This window comes from Salmo salar, chromosome 02 (assembly GCF_965601325.2).
Source record: "Salmo salar chromosome 02, fSalSal1, whole genome shotgun sequence".
Classification (NCBI taxonomy): Eukaryota; Metazoa; Chordata; class Actinopteri; order Salmoniformes; family Salmonidae; genus Salmo; species Salmo salar.
The window spans coordinates 83,862,651-83,887,387 of record NC_138292.1 but is presented as its reverse complement, the minus strand read 5'-3'; the positions used below and the strand labels follow the sequence as shown (position 1 = coordinate 83,887,387).

Here is a 24,737-nt window from a genome sequence, read left to right as displayed (position 1 = left end):
AAGTGAATTTACCATTTTTGCCACACCTGCTGAAAATTAAACTTGGGTAAAGGTTGTGAGGGTGTAGTTTGGGCTATGCTATAGTTTATAAAACATCCGCATTCACTATTATCTGACAGCTGGTAGTTTCGTTAGTTAGCTAGTAATACACTGACGGCGGGGAGTCACCATGTCCCGCTTCAGCTAACAACTGGAAACAAAACAGTGATGCTAAGGTTTGTTGCAGATCGTTTACAATAAGAACATCGCTAACAAACAAATGTGTAAAATGTCACAGGCGTAGTAAATGGTTCTTCTTTGGCACGCCATTTGTATGGACAACTTTGCGTGGATGGGCGAGGTATGAAGGAACCCACTGTTAGCTTTAACAGCTACTGTAGCTGGCTAACATGATCACTTTACGAACGTTCTCAAAAATGATCATTAGCTGATCTTTTCGTTGACCCTTCAAAAAATGATAAATATTTTAACAATTATTTCTACACATTTGGTGTACATGTCATGTATTGCAACGATAGCCTTGTAGCTAACTACATACACTAAAACAGTTAGGTTAGCGAACCCAACTAGCTCTCCAGGCCGCAAAAAAAGCCGGCATCTTTCCTGCATTTTCTCACCCTCGTCGTCGACATCATCTTCGAAGTCTTCTGGGTCACTGAACGAAGGTTCCTCCTCGTCGAAGTCGACATCAGCCGGCATATCCTCCGTGTCGTGCATTTAACAGGCTTGGAAGTGTGTTAGTCTACGCTAAATCGGTGGAAATGTAGATTTCTACAAGGCTATCGGTTAGCCGCTGGTGTACCACCATGTGCGATTACGTGAAAATGGACGACTTGCGGGAAACGTCGAGGAGGAGTTAACTCCAGGTTTCGACTCGCGATAAGCACTAGACACGTAGTGTGTAGATGGGCTGCAGTGCGATGCAATACCGTTTCCATTCAGTTTACCAGATTGTATGAGATCGGAGAAAATGCGCAGTTGCTGTTCATTTTATCGATTTTATGCACACCTTGAATTGTCCTTCTTCCTTTCCGTAGTGAGGGAATCCATGAAGCTCCGGTAAAACGAAACACGGTTTCAGTCCCCCGACATACTTTTCAGGCGGTTGCTAGCTATCAAGCTCCATGAATTTGTCCCTTAATTGCTTCTCAGATAACTTCAACATATACCTAGGTACTGCAGTTAGCATGCATTTGTCATTCAACTTAGTTCTTTGTGTCGCTGACTTGGTTAGCTTGCTAACGAACGTGTTGCCATAAAGTTTCTTACTTTACCTAGCTAGCAAGCTAGCTCTGGTCCAGGGCGGTAGTGTGCTTTACTATTAGACTCGATGAACGCTTCCTAAACGCCCTGGACCAGAGCTAGTGAGCGACTATCTGTCTAACTAAAGTAATATGTTTCCCCCCATAGACATCTATAAGCAGCATGGACAGTGAGTGCCTGGTGTTGTTGCCTCGGGTGTGCGCTGTACTAGCGGACCCCAGACAGTCCCTACCAGATGACACCAGCCTCGAGAAACTGCTGGACTGGTTCACTGGTCTCACCAAGGAGGGTGAGGAGACACACACACACACACAGAGAAAGGTCTCACCAAGGAGGGTGAGGAGACACACACACACAGAGAAAGGTCTCACCAAGGAGGGTGAGGAGACACACACACACACACACACACACACAGAGAAAGGTCTTACCAAGGAGGGTGAGGAGACACACACACACACACACAGAGAAAGGTCTCACCAAGGAGGGTGAGGAGACACACACACACACACACAGAGAAAGGTCTTACCAAGGAGGGTGAGGAGACACACAGAGAAAGGTCTCACCAAGGAGGGTGAGGAGACACACACACACACAGAGAAAGGTCTCACCAAGGAGGGTGAGGAGACACACACACACACAGAGAAAGGTCTCACCAAGGAGGGTGAGGAGACACACACACACAGAGAAAGGTCTCACCAAGGAGGGTGAGGAGACACACACACACACACAGAGAAAGGTCTTACCAAGGAGGGTGAGGAGACACACACACACACACACACGAGAAAGGTCTCACCAAGGAGGGTGAGGAGACACACAGAGAAAGGTCTTACCAGCAAGAATAAGGAGGAGAGACTTCCTATAATCTCTCTCACACACAGCGAGGATGAGAGACTACTGATACTTTACTGAATACTGGCCTTATAACTGGTTTATAACCTTTGGTTTATTTGACAATGTGTTACAGTACTGTTGGGCAGGAATAAAAGTTTGAGCCAAGCAGGCCACACCAGCTCTTTCTGGATATTGGCCATAGCAGCTCTAAGTGATCATGACCTACACAAATGACACCCTGCTATTCCCTACATAGGGAACTTTTGACCAGGCATTATGGCACTGCAGTGCACTGTGGGAATAGGTTGCCATTTGGGACACAGACAATAATACCACCTAATAACACCTGTGGTGATGTTTTCCAGACCATGGCCTGGCCCTGTTGGAGTCCTGCCCCTGTCTGGTGGACTACATATCCACTGTGTGTCTTGATAAAACTACACATCCCAGCATGCTTTCCTTCAGCCTCAAGCTTTCCGGCCTGCTGGCGGCCAGCCAACACGGCTTCAACCTGCTGCAGGTGAACTGACTGACTGACTGACTGACTGATAGATATATTCAATCCATCCAGGTAGTATTGCATGGGTAGAAGGAAATGCACACAAATCAAATCAAATTGGATTGGTCACATACACATGGTTAGCAGATGTTAATGTTACATACACATGGTTAGCAGATGTTATTGGTCACATACACATGGTTAGCAGATGTTATTGTTACATACACATGGTTAGCAGATGTTAATGGCCACATACACATGGTTAGCAGATGTTATTGGTCACATACACATGGTTAGCAGATGTTATTGGTCACATACACATGGTTAGCAGATGTTATTGTTACATACACATGGTTAGCAGATGTTATTGGTCACATACACATGGTTAGCAGATGTTATTGGTCACATACACATGGTTAGCAGATGTTATTGTTACATACACATGGTTAGCAGATGTTATTGGTCACATACACATAGTTAGCAGATGTTATTGTTACATACACATGGTTAGCAGATGTTATTGGTCACATACACATGGTTAGCAGATGTTATTGGTCACATACACATGGTTAGCAGATGTTATTGTTACATACACATGGTTAGCAGATGTTATTGGTCACATACACATGGTTAGCAGATGTTATTGTTACATACACATGGTTAGCAGATGTTATTGGTCACATACACATGGTTAGCAGATGTTAATGCGAGTGAAGCAAAATGCTTGCGCTTCTAGTCGCGTCAATGCAGTAATATCTAACAAGTAATAAAACAAATTCACAACAACTACCTGATACACACATCTAAAGGGATGGAATAAGAATATATACATATACATACATGGATGAGCGATGGCCGAGCAGCATAGGCTAGAGATTAGAGTTGAGATTATCCTGTCCTCCTACTCAGTTATTCAACCATCCATTCTGCTCACTGACTTGCCTAGTAAAATAAAGGTTAAATACAAATAATAAATAAACTGAATAAGACAGAAACACATACAGTTCCCATGAATCCCAACAGGTGTCGTCACTATGGTAATGGAATAGAGTCAGGTGTAGTCACTATGGTAATGGGATAGAGTCAGGTGTAGTCACTATGGTAATGGGATAGAGTCAGGTGTAGTCACTATGGTAATGGGATAGAGTCAGGTGTAGTCACTATGGTAATGGGATAGAGTCAGGTGTAGTCACTATGGTAATGGGATAGAGTCAGGTGTAGTCACTATGGTAATGGGATAGAGTCAGGTGTAGTCAATATGGTGATAGGATAGAGTCAGGTGTAGTCACTATGGTAATGGGATAGAGTCAGGTGTAGTCACTGGTAATGGGATAGAGTCAGGTGTAGTCACTATGGTAATGGGATAGAGTCAGGTGTAGTCACTATGGTAATGGGATAGAGTCAGGTGTAGTCACTATGGTAATGGGATAGAGTCAGGTGTAGTCACTATGGTAATGGGATAGAGTCAGGTGTAGTCACTATGGTAATGGGATAGAGTCAGGTGTAGTCACTATGGTAATGGGATAGAGTCAGGTGTAGTCACTATGGTAATGGGATAGAGTCAGGTGTCGTCACTATGGTAATGGGATAGAGTCAGGTGTAGTCACTATGGTAATGGGTTAGAGTCAGGTGTAGTCACTATGGTAATAGCTCTTATCTCGACAGGTGGAAGTTTCACCATATTGCTTACACCAATCAAATCCTCTCAGCTCTCCACAAGTGCATAGGATTTAGGGGTCCATTTGTGATTGGGCGTTGGCCTATCTTCACCTCCTAGACATTCGTTATCTCTTCATCCCATCTCAGGATCGATCCATCCTGGGCATGGCCTACGACAGCGAGCGCTGGCAGGTGGCTGGCCTATGGGAGGATCCGAGCGTGCGGATTGGCTGGATCCATGGCCTGAGTAACATGATGCGCCACACACAGGCCTTCCACTTCCTGGATCAGGCTGGTAGGTATGCCGCAACTGGCAACTCCGAAATCTCCGACTTCCGACTTCAGTACATTAAAGAGAACTGGGAACTGGTCATCCAACTCGAAATTCGAAGTCAGTAACTCGGGCATCTTTCTAGAGCTCCGACTTTCCAACCTGAAGATCACTGACATCATGATTTGAATGCGTTTTGCTCCGAGTTCCCAGCTGTCATGAAAGCAACAGTAATACTACAGTAGTATACTATCTAGGGCAGCCTTTCTATGGGTTTCTATCAACAGCAGTACTACAGTAGTATACTATCTAGGGCAGCCTTTCTATGGGTTTCTATCAACAGTAGTACTACAGTAGTATACTATCTAGGGCAGCCTTTCTATGGGTTTCTATCAACAGTAGTACTACAGTAGTATACTATCTAGGGCAGCCTTTCTATGGGTTTCTATCAACAGCAGTACTACAGTAGTATACTATCTAGGGCAGCCTTTTTATGGGTTTCTATCAACAGTAGTACTACAGTAGTATACTATCTAGGGCAGCCTTTCTTAAAGTATGGATTTCTATCCACGGGCTAGCAACAACGTCACGAAAACGAAGCACTCTTCAAAGGGGCAGAATGCAGTGTGTTGTTATGGTTCTGGACGGTCGAATAGCATCATCGACAAGAAACTGCCATGTGTGGAATCTGAAGTGGCTCATTTCAGTTCGTTTGAGCTTATTCTGAGGTGGGGTTTTTTGTGTTTTTGCTTATATCGCAAAAAATAAATTGCTAGCTAGCTAAACAACAACTGTAACAGTGTATTTGAGACATGTTCTCATTGTGAAACTTTATGTTTTCAATTAACATTGGAGATTAAATATAGTTTACATGTCATCAACAATATAAGCCAACCCTGTCTGTTTCCCCATAGTTGGGCATCCGTCGGTTTTGTTGCTAAACAACCAACCTGTCTATGTTAATGGTAGGTCTCGACATGTCAGTGACCTCAGTCGGGGTCTCAACATACTGTTGAGAGGTAGAATAGTAGAATACGCATACTGTTGAGAGGTAGAATAGTAGAACACGCATACTGTTGAGAGGTAGAATAGTAGAATACGCATACTGTTGAGAGGTAGAATAGTAGAATACGCATACTGTTGAGAGGTAGAATAGTAGAATACGCATACTGTTGAGAGGTAGAATATGCATGCTGTTGAGAGGTAGAATACGCATGCTGTTGAGAGGTAGAATACGCATGCTGTTGAGAGGTAGAATACGCATGCTGTTGAGAGGTAGAATACGCATGCTGTTGAGAGGTAGAATAGTAGAATACGCATACTGTTGAGAGGTAGAATAGTAGAATACGCATACTGTTGAGAGGTAGAATAGTAGAATACGCATACTGTTGAGAGGTAGAATAGTAGAATACGCATACTGTTGAGAGGTAGAATAGTAGAATACGCATACTGTTGAGAGGTAGAATACGCATGCTGTTGAGAGGTAGAATACGCATGCTGTTGAGAGGTAGAATACGCATGCTGTTGAGAGGTATAATACGCATACTGTTGAGAGGTAGAATAGTAGAATACGCATACTGTTGAGAGGTAGAACACGCATACTGTTGAGAGGTAGAATAGTAGAATACGCATACTGTTGAGAGGTAGAATACGCATACTGTTGAGAGGTAGAATACGCATACTGTTGAGAGGTAGAATACGCATACTGTTGAGAGGTAGAATAGTAGAATACGCATACTGTTGAGAATTAGGATAGTAGAATACGCATACTGTTGAGAATTAGAATAGTAGAATACGCATACTGTTGAGAGGTAGAATACGCATACTATTGAGAGGTAGAATACGCATACTGTTGAGAGGTAGAATACGCATACTGTTGAGAGGTAGAATAGTAGAATACGCATACTGTTGACAATTAGAATAGTAGAATACGCATACTGTTGACAATTAGAATACTAGCCCGCTATCTAAACTGGTCAGGTAGTCTAGCCAGCTATCTAAACTGGTCAGGTAGTCTAGCCAGATACAGTGCCTTCTGAAAGTATTCAGACCCCTTGACTTTTTCCACATTTTGTTACGTTACATCCTTATTCTGAAATGGATTAAATCGTTTTTTCCCCCTCACCAATCTACACACAATACCCCTTAATGAGAAAGCAAAAACTTTGAGCTCAGGTGCATCCTGTTTCCATTGATCATCCTTGGGATGTTTCTACAACTAGATTGGAGTCCACCTGGGGTAAATTCAATTGATTGGACATGATTTGGAAAGGCACACACCTGTCTATATAAGGTCACACAGTTGACAGTGCATGTCAGAGCAAAAACCAAGCCATGAGTTCAAAGGAATTGTCCGTAGAGCTCTGAGACAGGATTGTGTCGAGGCACAAATCTGGGAAAGGGTACCAAAACATTTCTGTAGCATTGAAGTTCCCAAAGGACACAGTGCCCTCCATCATTCTTAAATGGAAGAAGTTTGAAACCACCACGACTCTTCCTAAAGCTGATCAATCGGGGGAGAAGGGCCTTGGTCAGGGAGGTGACCAAGAACCCGATATGTCACTCTGACAGCACTCCAGAGTTCCTCTGTGGAGATGGAAGAACTTCCAGAAGGACAACCATCTCTGCAGCCCTCCACCAATCAGGCCTTTATGGTAGAGTGGCCAGATGGAAGCCACTCCTCAGTAAAAGGCACATGACAGCCCACTTGGAGTTTGCCAAAAGGCACCTAAAGATTCTCTGGTCTGATGAAACCAAGATTGAACTCTTTGGCCTGAATGCCAAGTGTCACGTGTGGAGGAAACCTGGCACCATCCCTACGGTGAAGCATGGTGGTGGCAGCATCATGCTGTGGGGATGTTTTTAAGCGGCAGGGACTGGGAGACTAGTCAGGATCGAGGGAAAGATGAACAGAGCAAAGTACAGAGAGATCTTTGATGAAAACCTGCTCAGGACCTCAGACTGGGGAGAAGGTTCACCTTCCAACAGGACAACGACACTAAGCACACAGCCAAGACAACGCAGGAATGACTTCGGGCCAAGTCTCTGAATGTCATTGAGTAGCCCAGCCAGAGCCCGGACTTGAACCCGTTTGAACATCTCTGGAGAGACCTGAAAATAGCTGTGCAGCAACGCTCCCCATCCAACCTGACAGAGCTTGAGAGGATCTGCAGAGAAGAATGAGAGAAACTCCCCAAATACAGGTGTGACAAGCTTGTCGCGTCATACTCAAGAAGACTCGAGGCTGTAATCGCTGCCAAAGGTGCTTCAACAAAGTATTGAGTAAAGGGTCTGAATACTTATGCAAAGTGATATGATTTTTTTGCAACCGAATGTGTTATCTAATCCACAATTACGTTGATTCCCACCAGGCTGTAATCACTGCCAAAGGTGCTTCAACAAAGTAAAGGGTCTGTATACTTATGTAAATATCATTTATTTTTTATACATTTGCTAAAATAATCTGACAAACACTTAGCTGTTGTATGAGTGATCTGAGGCAGGCATTTAGATTACAAGCTGAACACCTCCCTCTGCAACTGGATCCTGGACTTCCTGACGGGCCGCCCCCCAGGTGGTAAGGGTAGGTAACAACACATCCTCCACGCTGACCCTGAGCACGGGGGTCCCTCGGGTGCATGCTTAGTCCCCGCCTGTACTCCCTGTTCACCCACCACTCCAACAGCATCATTAAGTTTGCAGACGACGCGACAGTGCTAGGCCTGATCACTGATGACGATGAGCTCGCCTATAGGGTGGAGGTCAGAGACCTGGCGGTGTGGTGCCAGGACAATAACCTCTCTCTCAACGTCAGCAAGACGAAGGAGCTGATCGTGGACTACAGGGAACTGAGACCCGAGCACGCCCCTATTCACATCGAGGGGGCTGTAGTGGAGCGGGTCGAGAGCTTCAAGTTCCTCGGTGTCCACATCACTAAGGATCTATCATAGTCTACACACACCAACACAATCGTGAAGAGGACACGACAACGCTTCTTCTCCTCAAGAGACTGAAAAGATTTGGCCTCAGATCCTCAAAGTTCTACAGCTGCACCATTGAGAGCATCGTGACTGGCTGCATCACGGCTTGGTATGGCAACTGCTTGGCATCCGACCGTAAGGTGCTAATAAGGGTAGTGCGTACCGCCCAGTACATTACTGGGGAAGAACTCCCAGCCATCCAGTACTGGTACTCTGTGTATACAGCCATGTTATTACCTAGTACCCCTACACATCAACTCAGTACTGTTACCCCTGTGTTTACAGCCATGTTATTACCTAGTACCCCTATACATCAACTCAGTACTGGTACTCTGTGTGTTTACAGCCATGTTATTACCTAGTACCCCTACACATCAACTCAGTACTGTTACTCTGTGTTTACAGCCATGTTATTACCTAGTACCCCTACACATCAACTCAGTACTGTTACCCCTGTGTTTACAGCCATGTTATTACCTAGTACCCCTACACATCAACTCAGTACTGTTACCCCTGTGTTTACAGCCATGTTATTACCTAGTACCCCTACACATCAACTCACTACTGTTACCCCTGTGTATACAGCCATGTTATTACCTAGTACCCCTACACATCAACTCAGTACTGTTACCCCTGTGTATACAGCCATGTTATTACCTAGTAACCCTACACATCAACTCAGTACTGTTACCCCTGTGTATACAGCCATGTTATTACCTAGTACCCCTACACATCAACTCAGTACTGTTACCCCTGTGTATACAGCCATGTTATTACCTAGTACCCCTACACATCAACTCAGTACTGTTACCCCTGTGTTTACAGCCATGTTATTACCTAGTACCCCTACACATCAACTCAGTACTGTTACCCCTGTGTTTACAGCCATGTTATTACCTAGTACCCCTACACATCAACTCAGTACTGTTACCCGTGTTTACAGCCATGTTATTACCTAGTACCCCTACACATCAACTCAGTACTGTTACCCCTGTGTATACAGCCATGTTATTACCTAGTACCCCTACACATCAACTCACTACTGTTACCCCTGTGTATACAGCCATGTTATTACCTAGTACCCCTACACATCAACTCAGTACTGTTACCCCTGTGTTTACAGCCATGTTATTACCTAGTACCCCTACACATCAACTCAGTACTGGTACTCTGTGTTTACAGCCATGTTATTACCTAGTACCCCTACACATCAACTCAGTACTGTTACCCCTGTGTATACAGCCATGTTATTACCTAGTACCCCTACACATCAACTCAGTACTGTTACCCCTGTGTTTACAGCCATGTTATTACCTGGTACCCCTACACATCAACTCAGTACTGGTACTCTGTGTATACAGCCATGTTATTACCTAGTACCCCTACACATCAACTCAGTACTGGTACTCTGTGTGTTTACAGTCATGTTATTACCTAGTACCCCTACCCATCAACTCAGTACTGTTACCCCTGTGTTTACAGCCATGTTATTACCTAGTACCCCTACACATCAACTCAGTACTGTTACCCCTGTGTATACAGCCATGTTATCGTTACTCGTTGTGTATTTATTATTACATGTTTTACTTCTCTATTGTCTTCTCTCCTCATTGTTGGGAAGGGCCCGTAAGTAAGCAGTTCACTGTTAGAATACACCTGTTGTTTACGAAGAATGTGACAAATTAAAATGTGTTTGATTGTATCTCGTCAGGCCTGACCAAACCCCTCCTCCAGCTACAGACTGACCCCAGCCTATTCGTCGCCTCAGCCGCAAATCACCTCCTGGCCCGCCTCCTAACCTTCCACCAGCCAGCTACAACCTCACACACAACCCAGGGGAATGGCCTCACTGTTCCACCCAATAAGGAAGAGGTAGAATTGGACGTAACCATGGAGACAAGTCCAGGAAGCGGGTGTTCCATCACCATGGAGATCTTGAAGCACCTGGAGAGCTCTCTGGAGTCAGACAGCCACACCCAGGTACGATTGGTTGATTGAGAATATATATTTTTTACAGCAGTGCCCCTAGAGGAGATGGGAGGAAAGGAAAGGAAAGGAGGGGAGGGGAAGAGAAGGAGTGGTTGAAGACAGATAAATATCCACTTTTCACTATGTTCAGACCACATAACAGGGCAACAATATGTTCTTTTCTATTTTTATATGTGATAACGTGCATCTGTATGTACAGTGTGGTCATATTTGAATGCAGCAAATAATTCCATAGCAGGCACAACAGTTGAAACTGGAGCAGCAGCACGGCCAGGTGGACTGGGGACAACGAGTCATCATGCCAGGTAGTCCTGAGGCATGGTCCTAGGGCTCAGGTCCTCCGAGAGAGAGAAAGAAAGAGAATTAGAGAGAGCATATTTAAATTCACACAGGACACCGGATAAGACAAGAGAAATACTCCAGATGTAACAGACTGACCCTAGCCCCCCGACACATAAACTACTGCAGCATAAATACTGGAGGCTGAGACAGGAGGGGTCAGGAGACACTGTGGCCCCATCCGATGATACCCCCGGACAGGGTCAAACAGGCAGGATAAAACCCCACCCACTTTGCCAAAGCACAGCCCCCACATCACTAGAGGGATGTCTCCAACCACCAACTTACCGTCCTAAGACAAGGCCGAGTATAGCCCACAAAGATCTCCGCCACGGCACAACCCAAAGGGGGGCGCCAACCCAGACAGGCAGGCCAGAGTAGGTATGGCCTCTGTCTTTAACCAGAGTCTTAACATGGTTTATCATGGTAGGGATGGCCTCTGTCTTTAACCAGAGTCTTAACATGGTTTATCATGGTAGGGATGGCCTCTGTCTTTAACCAGAGTCTTAACATGGTTCATCATGGTAGGGATGGACTGTCTTTAACCAGAGTCTTAACATGGTTTATTATGGTAGGGATGGCCTCTGTCTTTAACCAGAGTCTTAACATGGTTTATCATGGTAGGGATGGAATGTCTTTAACCAGAGTCTTAACATGGTTTATCATGGTAGGGATGGCCTCTGTCTTTAACCAGAGTCTTAACATGGTTCATCATGGTAGGGATGGACTGTCTTTAACCAGAGTCTTAACATGGTTTATTATGGTAGGGATGGCCTCTGTCTTTAACCAGAGTCTTAACATGGTTTATCATGGTAGGGATGGAATGTCTTTAACCAGAGTCTTAACATGGTTTATCATGGTAGGGATGGACTGTCTTTAACCAGAGTCTTAACATGGTTTATCATGGTAGGGATGGCCTCTGTCTTTAACCAGAGTCTTAACATGGTTTATCATGGTAGGGTTGGACTGTCTTTACCCAGAGTCTTAACATGGTTTATCATGGTAGGTATGGCCTCTGTCTTTAACCAGAGTCTTAACATGGTTTATCATGGTAGGGATGGACTGTCTTTACCCAGAGTCTTAACATGGTTCATCATGGTAGGGATGGAATGTCTTTAACCAGAGTCTTAACATGGTTTATCATGGTAGGTATGGCCTCTGTCTTTAACCAGAGTCTTAACATGGTTTATCATGGTAGGTATGGCCTCTGTCTTTAACCAGAGTCTTAACATGGTTTATCATGGTAGGGATGGACTGTCTTTAACCAGAGTCTTAACATGGTTTATCATGGTAGGGATGGACTGTCTTTAACCAGAGTCTTAACATGGTTTATCATGGTAGGGATGGACTGTCTTTAACCAGAGTCTTAACATGGTTTATCATGGTAGGGGTGGACTGTCTTTAACCAGAGTCTTAACATGGTTTATCATGGTAGGGATGGACTGTCTTTAACCAGAGTCTTAACATGGTTTATCATGGTAGGGATGGACTGTCTTTAACCAGAGTCTTAACATGGTTTATCATGGTAGGGATGGACTGTCTTTAACCAGAGTCTTAACATGGTTTATCATGGTAGGGATGGACTGTCTTTAACCAGAGTCTTAACATGGTTTATTATGGTAGGGATGGACTGTCTTTAACCAGAGTCTTAACATGGTTTATCATGGTAGGGATGGACTGTCTTTAACCAGAGTCTTAACATGGTTTATCATGGTAGGGATGGCCTCTGTCTTTAACCAGAGTCTTAACATGGTTTATCATGGTAGGGTTGGACTGTCTTTACCCAGAGTCTTAACATGGTTTATCATGGTAGGTATGGCCTCTGTCTTTAACCAGAGTCTTAACATGGTTTATCATGGTAGGGATGGCCTCTGTCTTTAACCAGAGTCTTAACATGGTTTATCATGGTAGGTATGGCCTCTGTCTTTAACCAGAGTCTTAACATGGTTTATCATGGTAGGGATGGACTGTCTTTAACCAGAGTCTTAACATGGTTTATCATGGTAGGGATGGACTGTCTTTAACCAGAGTCTTAACATGGTTTATCATGGTAGGGATGGACTGTCTTTAACCAGAGTCTTAACATGGTTTATCATGGTAGGGGTGGACTGTCTTTAACCAGAGTCTTAACATGGTTTATCATGGTAGGGATGGACTGTCTTTAACCAGAGTCTTAACATGGTTTATCATGGTAGGGATGGACTGTCTTTAACCAGAGTCTTAACATGGTTTATCATGGTAGGGATGGACTGTCTTTAACCAGAGTCTTAACATGGTTTATCATGGTAGGGATGGACTGTCTTTAACCAGAGTCTTAACATGGTTTATCATGGTAGGGATGGACTGTCTTTAACCAGAGTCTTAACATGGTTTATCATGGTAGGGATGGACTGTCTTTAACCAGAGTCTTTACATGGTTTATCATGGTAGGGATGGACTGTCTTTAACCAGAGTCTTAACATGGTTTATCATGTCTTTAACTAAAGATAACTTTTTTTTTAAATACTGTGAAACTATTTGTTGTTCCATGTAGAACATTCCAAGGAATAATAATAATAATAATAATAAATATAAGCCATAATAAACTCAATCAAACGTCTGTATATCAAAAAGAAGACAGGTTTTGATTTGTAACCCTGAAAAATGTATTTTAACTTGTTGAGCCTCGTTTCAAATGATCACTTCTTAGAAGAACTGTTCCTGACGTAATGAGGGGTGGAGAAGTACCACACTGTGTCATACTGTATATAAATCATTTCCATTTCTGTTTATTATTAGTCAAACCCTTTTCTTGTTTCTATTTACGGATAGCCAGGGGGCACGCTGCAACACTCAGACATCATTCACAGATAGCCAGGGGGCACGCTGCAACACTCAGACATCATTCACAGATAGCCAGGGAGCACGCTGCAACACTCAGACATCATTCACAGATAGCCAGGGGGCACGCTGCAACACTCAGACATCATTCACAGATAGCCAGGGAGCACGCTGCAACACTCAGACATCATTCACAGATAGCCAGGGAGCACGCTGCAACACTCAGACATCATTCACAGATAGCCAGGGAGCACGCTGCAACACTCAGACATCATTCACAGATAGCCAGGGAGCACGCTGCAACACTCAGACATCATTCACAGATAGCCAGGGGGCACGCTGCAACACTCAGACATCATTCACAGATAGCCAGGGAGCACGCTGCAACACTCAGACATCATTCACAGATAGCCAGGGGGCACGCTGCAACACTCAGACATCATTCACAGATAGCCAGGGAGCACGCTGCAACACTCAGACATCATTCACAGATAGCCAGGGAGCACGCTGCAACACTCAGACATCATTCACAGATAGCCAGGGAGCACGCTGCAACACTCAGACATCATTCACAGATAGCCAGGGAGCACGCTGCAACACTCAGACATCATTCACAGATAGCCAGGGAGCACGCTGCAACACTCAGACATCATTCACAGATAGCCAGGGAGCACGCTGCAACACTCAGACATCATTCACAGATAGCCAGGGAGCACGCTGCAACACTCAGACATCATTCACAGATAGCCAGGGAGCACGCTGCAACACTCATTTACGGATGAAGCGTGTATGTTTAGTGAGTCCACCAGATCAGAGGAAGTAGGGATGACCAGGGATGTTCTCTGTTTAGTGAGTCCACCAGATCAGAGGCAGTAGGGATGACCAGGGATGTTCTCTGTTTAGTGAGTCCACCAGATCAGAGGCAGTAGGGATGACCAGGGATGTTCTCTGTTTAGTGAGTCCACCAGATCAGAGGCAGTAGGGATGACCAGGGATGTTCTCTGTTTAGTGAGTCCCCCATATCAGAGGCAGTAGGGATTTTAGGATTTGTTATCTGTAATAGTTATGATAAATGAGATGTTGTTGCTCACTGTTGGCATATAGATAAATGTGGCCATATTGCTATAAAAATCTTATTTTTGTTGTTTTTGAGCACTCTGTTACAGCGCCACCTATAGGCCAATCTGTGACATTATGTTTTACCATGTTACTCATGGCCTCCTAGTTATTTACATTTTGTACCCCTTTTTCTCCCCAATTTCATGGTATCCAATTGGTAGTTACAGTCTTGTCTCATCCCTGCAACTCCCGTATGGACTCGGGAGAGGTGAAGGTCGAGAGCCATGCGTCCTCTGAAACATGGCCCTGTCAAGTCGCACTGCTTCTTGACACACTGCTCCCTTACCCCGGAAGCCAGCCGCACCAATGTGTCGGAGGAAACACCGTACAACTGGCTCCCGGCCGGCACAAGGAGTCGCTAGAGCGCGATGGGCCAAGGACGTCCTGGCTGGTCAAATCCTCCCCTAACCCGGACGACACTGGGCCAATTGTGCGCCGCCTCATGGGTCTCCCGGTCGCGGCCGGCTGCAACACAGCCCGGGATCGAACCCGGATCTGTAGTGATGCCTCTAGCACTGCGGATGCATTGCCTTAGACCGCTGTGCTGCTCGCGAGGACCTAAGGCCTCTAGTTTCTGGGTGCCAACTTAGAATAAAGTGAACAATCTATGCTTGAGTTACTTGACCATGTCAACAAAATATATAGATTTATGAGAATAACAACAGGTTTCACGCTGCGAACCCTTAATAACGATATTTTATAAAGGTGTTTCTAATGGTCTTCTATTGTTATGATGTGTCACCAGGTGCTCCAGGGGCTGAGGCTGCTGGCCCTGACTATCCCCAAGCTGGAAGCTCCTCTCCGGGGATGGGTGATCAGGCGAGTCCTGAGGCCTCTGGAGGGGTTGGTCCTAGAAGGCCGCAGAGCAGTCACACAGCCTCTAATGGACGTCCTACTGGCTACATACAGGTGTGTTTGGTAATTTAACGGAATTATGGCGATGGTTGATTCTGAACATCGTTTATGTTTCCAAGGTAACCAGGTTGCTACGTCAACGTGGTGTTTATTTAGTACTAAAAAGGAGGGGAAAAAATCACTGAAACGGGGAGGGACTACATGGACTTGTCCAATAAGATTAGTCTCTGTCCTCACTCAGTCCTACACACACACACACACACACACACACACACACACACCTTGTAATATGAACATTTAACGTAAGATTGTTCAATAAGATTGTGAAGTTTTGTTTTGCAGGTCCGGTCCGTGTGACTCCAGACTCGTCTCTCTGATGGCGTCCATGTTGAACTCCCAGAATCCCTCTGACGCTGCGCTGTGTGCCGCCGCCATCCTCCATCCGGAGACCTGGTAACAGACACACACTATTCCGTGGCCAGCGTAGCTGACTGACTAACTGGGTATTGTTTCAGTCCTCCAGGCCTCAGACAGAAGGGCGTAGCTGACTGACTAACTGGGTATTGTTTCAGTCCTCCAGGCCTCAGACAGAAGGGCGTAGCTGACTGACTAACTGGGTATTGTTTCAGTCCTCCAGGCCTCAGACAGAAGGGCGTAGCTGACTGACTAACTGGGTATTGTTTCAGTCCTCCAGGCCTCAGACAGAAGGTCGTAGCTGACTGACTAACTGGGTATTGTTTCAGTCCTCCAGGCCTCAGACAGAAGGTCGTAGCTGACTGACTAACTGGGTATTGTTTCAGTCCTCCAGGCCTCAGACAGAAGGGCGTAGCTGACTGACTAACTGGGTATTGTTTCAGTCCTCCAGGCCTCAGACAGAAGGTCGTAGCTGTTCTACTGGGACCTCTACAGATGGTTACTGGAGTAACTCTGCTGGACTGGCACAATGACAGACACACTGATGGACAGACTGACCACAGACACACTGATGGACAGACTGACCACAGTCACACTGTTGATGACAACAGACAGACTGATGGACAGACTGACCACAGACACACTGATGAAGACCACAGACAGACTGATGGACAGACTGACCACAGACACACTGACACTGACCAGGACAGACAGACGGAGGGTCGTAGCTCTCTCTCTCTCCTGCGGGATCATCTCAATCACAAACCCTCCTGTATCTCTCTGCTCTGTGTCTCTGTGTCCAGTGCTCCCTACATAACAGACATGGTAAGAGACTATCCTCCTCCACCGCTCTGTGTGTTTGTCATTGTGTACAAAACCTTTTTTCTGGCCCTTTGAGCCGGATAGCATATCCCATAGCAGTAGAGGGATTTACAATTGTTACCACCTGAATTTGGAGGCTGCTGGACAAACCCCCTCTTTTTCATATGGTCCTTCAATCTCTCTCTCTCACTCTCACTCTCTCTGTCACTCTCTCTCTCTCTGTCTCTCTCTCTCACTCTCTGTCACTCTCTCTCTCTCTGTCTCTCTCTCTCACTCTCTGTCACTCTCTCTCTGTCTCTGTCTCTCTCAGGAGTCATCTGCCGCTGTCATCCTTGCTGTGGTGTCACTCCTGAGGATCTGTAACGGCCACTCACCCGAGAGCAAGGCTGCTATTGGCTGTAGCAAAGCATCCACCAACCTGATTGGCTGCAGCAAGGTCCAGAGGTGTGGCCTAGACTCCCTGGCTAGTCTTAGCACCTGCCCTGGTGAGAATCTAGACTCTGGGAGCGTGTTCAGGAATACAATCATGTTTAAAAGCGTAAATAATCCATTTTTAAAAAGCGTTGTTGTTTTAGGAGCTGTGGAACGGGTGGTGGAGGTGTTCCATGTTCTAGTGCAGAACCTACAGAACCCTGACTCAGACCCCACCGTGAGACACACCTTACAAACAGCCAACCACAACATCTAACTCAGTTTGGTTTCTCTTCCGCTGGCTAGTTTCCTAGTTGATTAATGACCACTGTGTGTGTGTTCCTTCTTTCGTACTGTCTCCTGTGTTCAGGTGCTCCAGAAGAACTACCAGGCCATGTTGAGGTGGCTTAGTGTGTCTGCAGAGTCTTCCTCACTGGCTGATCTGGTCAATGAAGGTACAGAGAGAACCAATCAAACATCAATATATCTGGTCAATGAATGTACAGGAAGTCAACATCAATATATCTGGTCACTGAAGGTACAGGAAGTCAACATCAATATATCTGGTCACTGAAGGTACAGGAAGTCAACATCAATATATCTGGCTGTTTCTGTTGATATTGCTTAACAGATATTTATACTGATGTTTTTTCCTGTGTGTGTGTGTCGTAACAGACCTCTTTCCTGTGCTAAAGAAGCGTGTGTGTATGTGTGTGTGTTGTAACAGACCTCCTTCCCGTGCTAAAGAAGTGTGTGTGTGTGTATGTCGTAACAGACCTCTTTCCCGTGCTAAAGAAGCGTGTGTGTGTCGTAACAGACCTCTTTCCCGTGCTAAAGAAGCGTGTGTGTGTCGTAACAGACCTCTTTCCCGTGCTAAAGAAGCGTGTGTGTGTCGTAACAGACCTCTTTCCCGTGCTAAAGAAGCGTGTGTGTGTCCTAACAGACCTCTTTCCCGTGCTAAAGTGTGTGTGTGTGTTGTAACAGACCTCTTTCCCGTGCTAAAGAAGTGTGTGTGTGTTGTAACAGACCTCTTTCCCGTGCTAAAGAAGCGTGTGTGTGTTGTAACAGACCTCCTTCCCGTGCTAAAGAAGCGTGCGTGTGTGTGTGTGTGTGTGTGTGTGTGTGTGTGTGTGCGTGCGTGTGTGTGTGTGTGTGTCGTAACAGACCTCTTTCCCGTGCTAAAGAAGTGTGTGTGTGTTGTAACAGACCTCTTTCCCGTGCTAAAGAAGCGTGTGTGTGTTGTAACAGACCTCCTTCCCGTGCTAAAGAAGCGTGCGTGTGTGTGTGTGTGTGTGTGTGTGTGTGTGTGTGTGTGTGTGTGTGTGTGTGTTAACAGACCTCCTTCCCGTGCTAAAGAAGCGTGTGTGTGACGTGCGTTGGGAGGTTCGAGACTCCACTCTAGAGTTCCTCGGCCAGCTGTGTGAGGCGTTCAGCTGCACTGTCACTCCTATCCTGCTGGAGGCGCTGTGTGATCAGGAGAGCTATGTGAGGGCTAGTGCCATCTCTGCCCTGGCCAGGACTCTACCACTCAGTGACCAGCAGGGGGAGCCAGGGAACCAGACACAGGTGAGACTCTGACCTACACATTTCATTTACTGTATAACGGATGCCTCGCTTCACATTTCTCTATCTATCTATCTATCTATCTATATATATATATATATATATATATATATATAAATATTATTTTTTTTAAATGAAGATTTGTTTAATTCGTATAAATCTAATCTTTTAAACAATACATTTTGACGAATCAAATGATTCGATTCGCGATTGTAGTAGTTGGAATTCGGTTCAATCGCGGTGAATCAAACCAAAAATAATAATTAGTGAATCGCAGACAGTGAAAGGACAAAATAGCAGCTGTAGTCTTTGTGATGATACTATAGTGGACAGAGAGTTGATGGGACACGTGGATGATTCTAGTCAGTCTGGAGTCAACACTTCCATGGTCAGATATGCTGTGTACTGAGCCTTCAGAGAGGACTGTCCAATCCTAGGTCAGATATGCTGTGTACTGAGCCTTCAGAGAGGACTGTCCAATCCATGGTCAGATATGCTGTGTACTGAGCCTTTAGTGAGGACTGTCCAATCCATGGTCAGATATACTGTGTACTGAGCCTTCAGAGAGGACTGTCCAATCCTAGGTCAGATATGCTGTATACTGAGCCTTCAGAGAGGACTGTCCAATCCTAGGTCAGATATGCTGTGTACTGAGCCTTCAGAGAGGACTGTCCAATCCATGGTCAGATATGCTGTGTACTGAGCCTTCAGAGAGGACTGTCCAATCCATGGTCAGATATACTGTATACTGAGCCTTCAGAGAGGACTGTCCAATCCATGGTCAGATATGCTGTGTACTGAGCCTTCAGAGAGGACTGTCCAATCCATGGTCAGATATGCTGTATACTGAGCCTTCAGAGAGGACTGTCCAATCCAAGGTCAGATATACTGTATACTGAGCCTTCAGAGAGGACTGTCCAATCCTAGGTCAGATATGCTGTATACTGAGCCTTCAGAGAGGACTGTCCAATCCTAGGTCAGATATGCTGTATACTGAGCCTTCAGAGAGGACTGTCTAATCCTAGGTCAGATATGCTGTGTACTGAGCCTTCAGAGAGGACTGTCAGATATTGCCTATTTAAATAAAGGTTAAATAAAAAATTAAATGCCTTTTGTTATGACAAGCCTAAATAAGTTCAGGAGTCAAAATTAGTTTAATAAGTTGCATGTGATGGGAGAAAACTGAGGATGGATCAACATCATTGTAGTTACGCCACAATAGTAACCTAAATGACAGTGAAAAGAAGGAAGTCTGTACAGAATATATATATTCCAAAACATGCATCCTATTTGCAACAAGGCACTAAAGTAATAATGCAAAAATTGTGGCAAAGCAAGTCCCTTTTTGTCCTGAATACAAAGTGTTACATTTGGGGCAAATCCAGTTCAACACATTACTGAGTACCACTCTCCATATTTTCAAGCATAGTGGTGGCTGCATCATGTTATGGGTATGCTTGTAGTTGTTAAGGACTGGGTAGTTTTTCAGGATAAATAATAAACTGAATGGAGCTAAGCACAGTCAAAATCCTAGAGGAAAACCTGGTTCAGTCTGCTTTCCACCAGACACTGGGAGATGAATTCACCTTTCAGCAGGACAACAACCTAAAACACAAGGCCAAATCTACACTGGAGTTGTTTACCAAGAAGACAGTGAATGCTCCCGAGTGGCTTAGATAGATTTGACTTAAATCTGCTTGAAAATCTATTTCAAGACCTGAAAATGGTTGTCTAGCAATGATCAACAACCAATTTAACAGAACTTGAAGAATTTTGAAAAGAATAATGGGTAAATGTTGTACAATCCAGGTGTGCAAAGCTCTTAGAGACTTACCCAGAAAGACTCATAGCTGTAATCACTGCAAAAGGTGATTCGAACATGTATTGACTCAGGGGTGTGAATACTTATGTAAATGAGATATTTCTGTATTTCATTTTCAAAGAATTTGCAAAGAAATCTAAAAACCGTGTTTTCACTTTGTCATTATGGGGTAAATAACGTCCACTTGACAAAAAGTGTCGTCCTCCACGTGTCGCAGTGGGATTTGATAAGCTATTAGCGGCCGTTGCTATATCAACGGTGTGACAACCTAACGCTTCCAATTTCAAAATTACATTCTTTTCATCCCCGCTATGTAAACAAAGTTGATTTCCTCAACAATTTCACTGCGTAAAATAGTTTTGTTTAGCTAATAAGATGAAAACATTTGTTCAAACGACTTTTGTTAACATTTCAACATCATGAAATCCATGTCTTAAACGTTGCTATGTTTTCTGAAATAGCAAAGTGTGTAATCTGCTTGACACGTTGTTACTTACCTCACAGACCAGGAAGTCCGCTCATTTCCTCTCCATTCATATACAAGTCTGTTTGATTCATACACTGGCTTGTCTGGCTGTTATGCATTTATTTAGAGATTTCCCTGGTCTGTCTACTCTGAGATAATAATTATAACAATAATATTTCAGTTAGTTCTCTATGATGGTTGTTGTATATGTCACATAGCTCATTAGCATTACCCTGGTGGTGTAATATATATGTATGTACTGTAGGTCCTAGGATACAACAATGAATAATGTTGAACTAACAAAATACCATCAAGGGATACCTTACAGTTTACAACAATCAACACCTCAGGAAACAGCTGTTTTTCCCCCCCAGACCTCAAAAGTGGACTTCTGATGTGGTTAAAGCATTTTTCTGGACTTATAACATACATTATTTTGGTACTTTTATACAAAAAAAAAAGTGTGCATTTTTGTGATAACCTGTAAAAATCAAACAGAGAAAACAGAATTAGAGGAGAAAATCGATTGGGTTTTATTAGACCCCTATAAATGGGGTCTATAAATGGGTTAACTGCCTTGCTCAGGGGCAGAACGACAGATTTTTACCTTGTCGGCTCGGGGATTTGATCCAGTAACCTTTCGGTTAAACAACGCTCTAACCACTAGGCTACCTGCTGCCCCCGTTGAGCTTGCTTCAGCTGTCAAAACATATTGTATGGTAGTGGATATGTGGTAAATATAGAATACAACAGAAGCTGAAGAAGTTCAGTAGCAGTAAGTTCAGTAACAGTCTGCTATATATTTTAGCACATCAATTATGAACAATCATAGATCTATGCCTCTGAAAAATGTACTGTGACTAAAACTGGGCTGGGACATGCTTCCAATGGTTCTGTCCAACACCTGGTACCAGTGTAGTAGTTTAGGAGGGGGTACGCTTCCAATGGTTCTGTCCAACACCTGGTACCAGTGTAGTAGTTTGGGAGGGGGGGGGGGTTCCCTGACTGGGATTCAAACCCTGGTCCCTGTGACTGTCATTTCAAAACTATTATACTGTCGCGATCCTCGCTATATGACCCACGTTACAAGTAGGTTCACCCTATTGGCACGTTGCGTAGGGGGTTTGTCTTTCACACCAGAGACACAGGTTCTAAAAGGCTGAAATCTCTTGTGTTGAGGTGTGGTGAGGTGAGGTGAGGTGTGTTGTGTTGTGTTGAGATGTGAGGTTGTGTTGTGGTGAGGTGTGTTGTGAGGTTGTGTTGAGGTGAGGTGTGTTGTGTATTGAGGTTGTTGTGGTGGTATTGAGGTTGTTGTGGTGGTATTGAGGTTGTTGTGGTGGTGTTGAGGTTGTTGTGGTGGTATTGAGGTTGTTGTGGTGGTGTTGAGGTTGTTGTGGTGTTGAGGTTGTTGTGGTGTTGTTGAGGTTGTTGTGGTGGTATTGAGGTTGTTGTGGTGGTGTTGAGGTTGTTGTGGTGGTATTGAGGTTGTTGTGGTGGTGTTGAGGTTGTTGTGGTGTTGAGGTTGTTGTGGTGGTGTTGAGGTTGTTGTGGTGGTATTGAGGTTGTTGTGGTGGTGTTGAGGTTGTTGTGGTGGTGTTGAGGTTGTTGTGGTGGTGTTGAGGTTGTTGTGGTGTTGAGGTTGTTGTGGTGGTATTGAGGTTGTTGTTGAGGTTGTTGTGGTGGTGTTGAGGTTGTTGTGGTGGTGTTGAGGTTGTTGTGGTGGTATTGAGGTTGTTGTGGTGGTATTGAGGTTGTTGTGGTGGTGTTGAGGTTGTTGTGGTGGTGTTGAGGTTGTTGTGGTGGTATTGAGGTTGTTGTTGAGGTTGTTGTGGTGGTGTTGAGGTTGTTGTGGTGGTATTGAGGTTGTTGTGGTGGTGTTGAGGTTGTTGTGGTGGTGTTGAGGTTGTTGTGGTGGTATTGAGGTTGTTGTTGAGGTTGTTGTGGTGGTGTTGAGGTTGTTGTGGTGGTGTTGAGGTTGTTGTGGTGGTATTGAGGTTGTTGTGGTGGTATTGAGGTTGTTGTGGTGGTGTTGAGGTTGTTGTGGTGGTGTTGAGGTTGTTGTGGTGGTGTTGAGGTTGTTGTTGAGGTTGTTGTGGTGGTATTGAGGTTGTTGTGGTGGTGTTGAGGTTGTTGTGGTGGTGTTGAGGTTGTTGTGGTGGTATTGAGGTTGTTGTTGAGGTTGTTGTGGTGGTGTTGAGGTTGTTGTGGTGGTGTTGAGGTTGTTGTGGTGGTGTTGAGGTTGTTGTGGTGGTGTTGAGGTTGTTGTGGTGGTGTTGAGGTTGTTGTGGTGGTGTTGAGGTTGTTGTTGAGGTTGTTGTTGAGGTTGTTGTTGAGGTTGTTGTGTTGTTGTTGAGGTTGTTGTGGTGGTGTTGAGGTTGTTGTGGTGGTGTTGAGGTTGTTGTGGTGGTGAGGGTGTTTACTGTTGTAACAAATGGTTCATATTTTAGTGTTCATCATGATGATTGTATTTCCATTATACAGTTAACTGTTGTTACTGTGTGTGTTCCCTCCAGGAGCAGACCCTGGGTCAGTTACTACACATCCTGTCTCAGGATTCAGAGGGCTTCCCCAGACGTGCTGTGGTCCAGTTCTTCATCAACTGGCAAAAGACACACCCATCATCCTCCTCCTCCTCGCTGCGTTCTGTCCTATCGCTGGGCAGCACTGATCTGGACTGGGAGGTCAAAGTTCACACCCTGGAGCTGGTTGAGCTCCTGATGGAGGAAACACTTCCAGGTCACCAGGAGTCAGAGCTGGGGTCAGCTCCTCCCCCTTACGGTGGCTCTGGAGGGACAAACCTACTAACACACACTGACCTCACACACCCCTACGCTGTGACGCCAAGCCAGCCCTCACCCCTTCTAACACACACCACAACTGACACACACACACCCCCAACACACACATCTGTAGTGTGTGGTCTGTCTCGGTTGGTGGAGCTCGGTGTTGTAACAGCGTTACTCAACGGCCTGTTTGATTGTGACAGACCTGTAGCTTTAAAAGCCTGTAGTCTGTTGCTACGACTACGAGACGCGGTGTGTGTCCCCCGGTCGCTAGGGAAAGGTGCTATGACAACTGACGACGCCACAGCAACCGTTGCCAAGGTGACTTTTGACCTGAGGGGTCAGGTTTGGGAGCGGGAGGTCACGAGGAAGTTACAGGAGAAGAGAGGATCTGGTTGGGTTAAAGAGTCCAGGGAAGTAGGTTGTGATAGGCTGAACAGGAACAGAGTTTCTGATAGGACAGACGGGGCTGGTTCCGAAGCCTGCGATAGGTTGACAGGGAAGAGTGTGTGTGAGGTGCTGTGGTCGTTGGGTCTAGAGGAGAGACAGAGTGTGTTATCACTGAGCAGTGACCATGTCCAGAACTCACCCCTCTCTCTACTGGAGGACATCCTGAACCCTACACACACCTCACTCACTGACGAGGTTATAGTAGACTGTTACTGACCCACACATCACAAACACTACACACCTTGTTATGGAATAAAACCGTTTTATTTGTGATTTTTGTTTCTCCTCTACGTTGACTAGTGAGTACTGTAGTTAGAGTTCCATTGGGACATAACTCTTGATCACCCACCTACCAGGAAAATAAACAAAGATTTCAAACCA

General features: G+C 45.0%; 2 protein-coding genes across 4 annotated transcripts in view; one reads left to right on the top strand and one right to left on the bottom strand.

The window, feature by feature from the left end:
* Window positions 1-886, bottom strand: part of LOC106593793 (eukaryotic translation initiation factor 3 subunit B) — a 33,315-nt gene extending 32,429 nt beyond the window's left edge. Inside the window, exon 1 of the mRNA XM_045713062.1 lies at window positions 618-886. Coding sequence (XP_045569018.1) covers window positions 618-717 — 100 coding nt within the window. The 5' untranslated portion in view covers window positions 718-886. The remainder of the gene's footprint in view (window positions 1-617) is intronic.
* Window positions 119-24,737, top strand: LOC106593780 (integrator complex assembly factor BRAT1). Of its 3 annotated transcripts, none has more exons than XM_045713034.2 (13): window positions 119-215; window positions 1,411-1,552; window positions 2,460-2,614; window positions 4,400-4,547; window positions 10,215-10,483; window positions 15,516-15,679; window positions 15,968-16,078; window positions 16,483-16,864; window positions 17,172-17,346; window positions 17,437-17,510; window positions 17,643-17,727; window positions 18,609-18,838; window positions 23,637-24,737. In XM_045713034.2, exons 2-13 carry the CDS (start codon window positions 1,426-1,428, stop codon window positions 24,570-24,572), a joined length of 2,856 nt encoding a protein of 951 aa, XP_045568990.2. In that variant the 5' UTR covers window positions 119-215; window positions 1,411-1,425; the 3' UTR covers window positions 24,573-24,737. The 3 variants fall into 3 exon arrangements, with proteins under 3 accessions (XP_045568990.2, XP_045568989.2, XP_082823756.1); XM_045713033.2 differs by lacking the exon at window positions 119-215 and adding an exon at window positions 1,037-1,173; XM_082967630.1 differs by lacking the exons at window positions 119-215; window positions 2,460-2,614; window positions 4,400-4,547 and adding an exon at window positions 1,037-1,173.

Coding starts and splice junctions, on each gene's coding strand:
- LOC106593780 (XM_045713034.2), top strand. CDS start 1,426: ATGGACAGTGAGTGCCTGGTGTTGTTGCCTCGGGTGTGCGCTGTACTA. Junction 17,511..17,642: donor ACCCTGACTCAGACCCCACC/GTGAGACACACC, acceptor TCCTGTGTTCAG/GTGCTCCAGAAGAACTACCA. Junction 18,839..23,636: donor AGCCAGGGAACCAGACACAG/GTGAGACTCTGA, acceptor TGTTCCCTCCAG/GAGCAGACCCTGGGTCAGTT.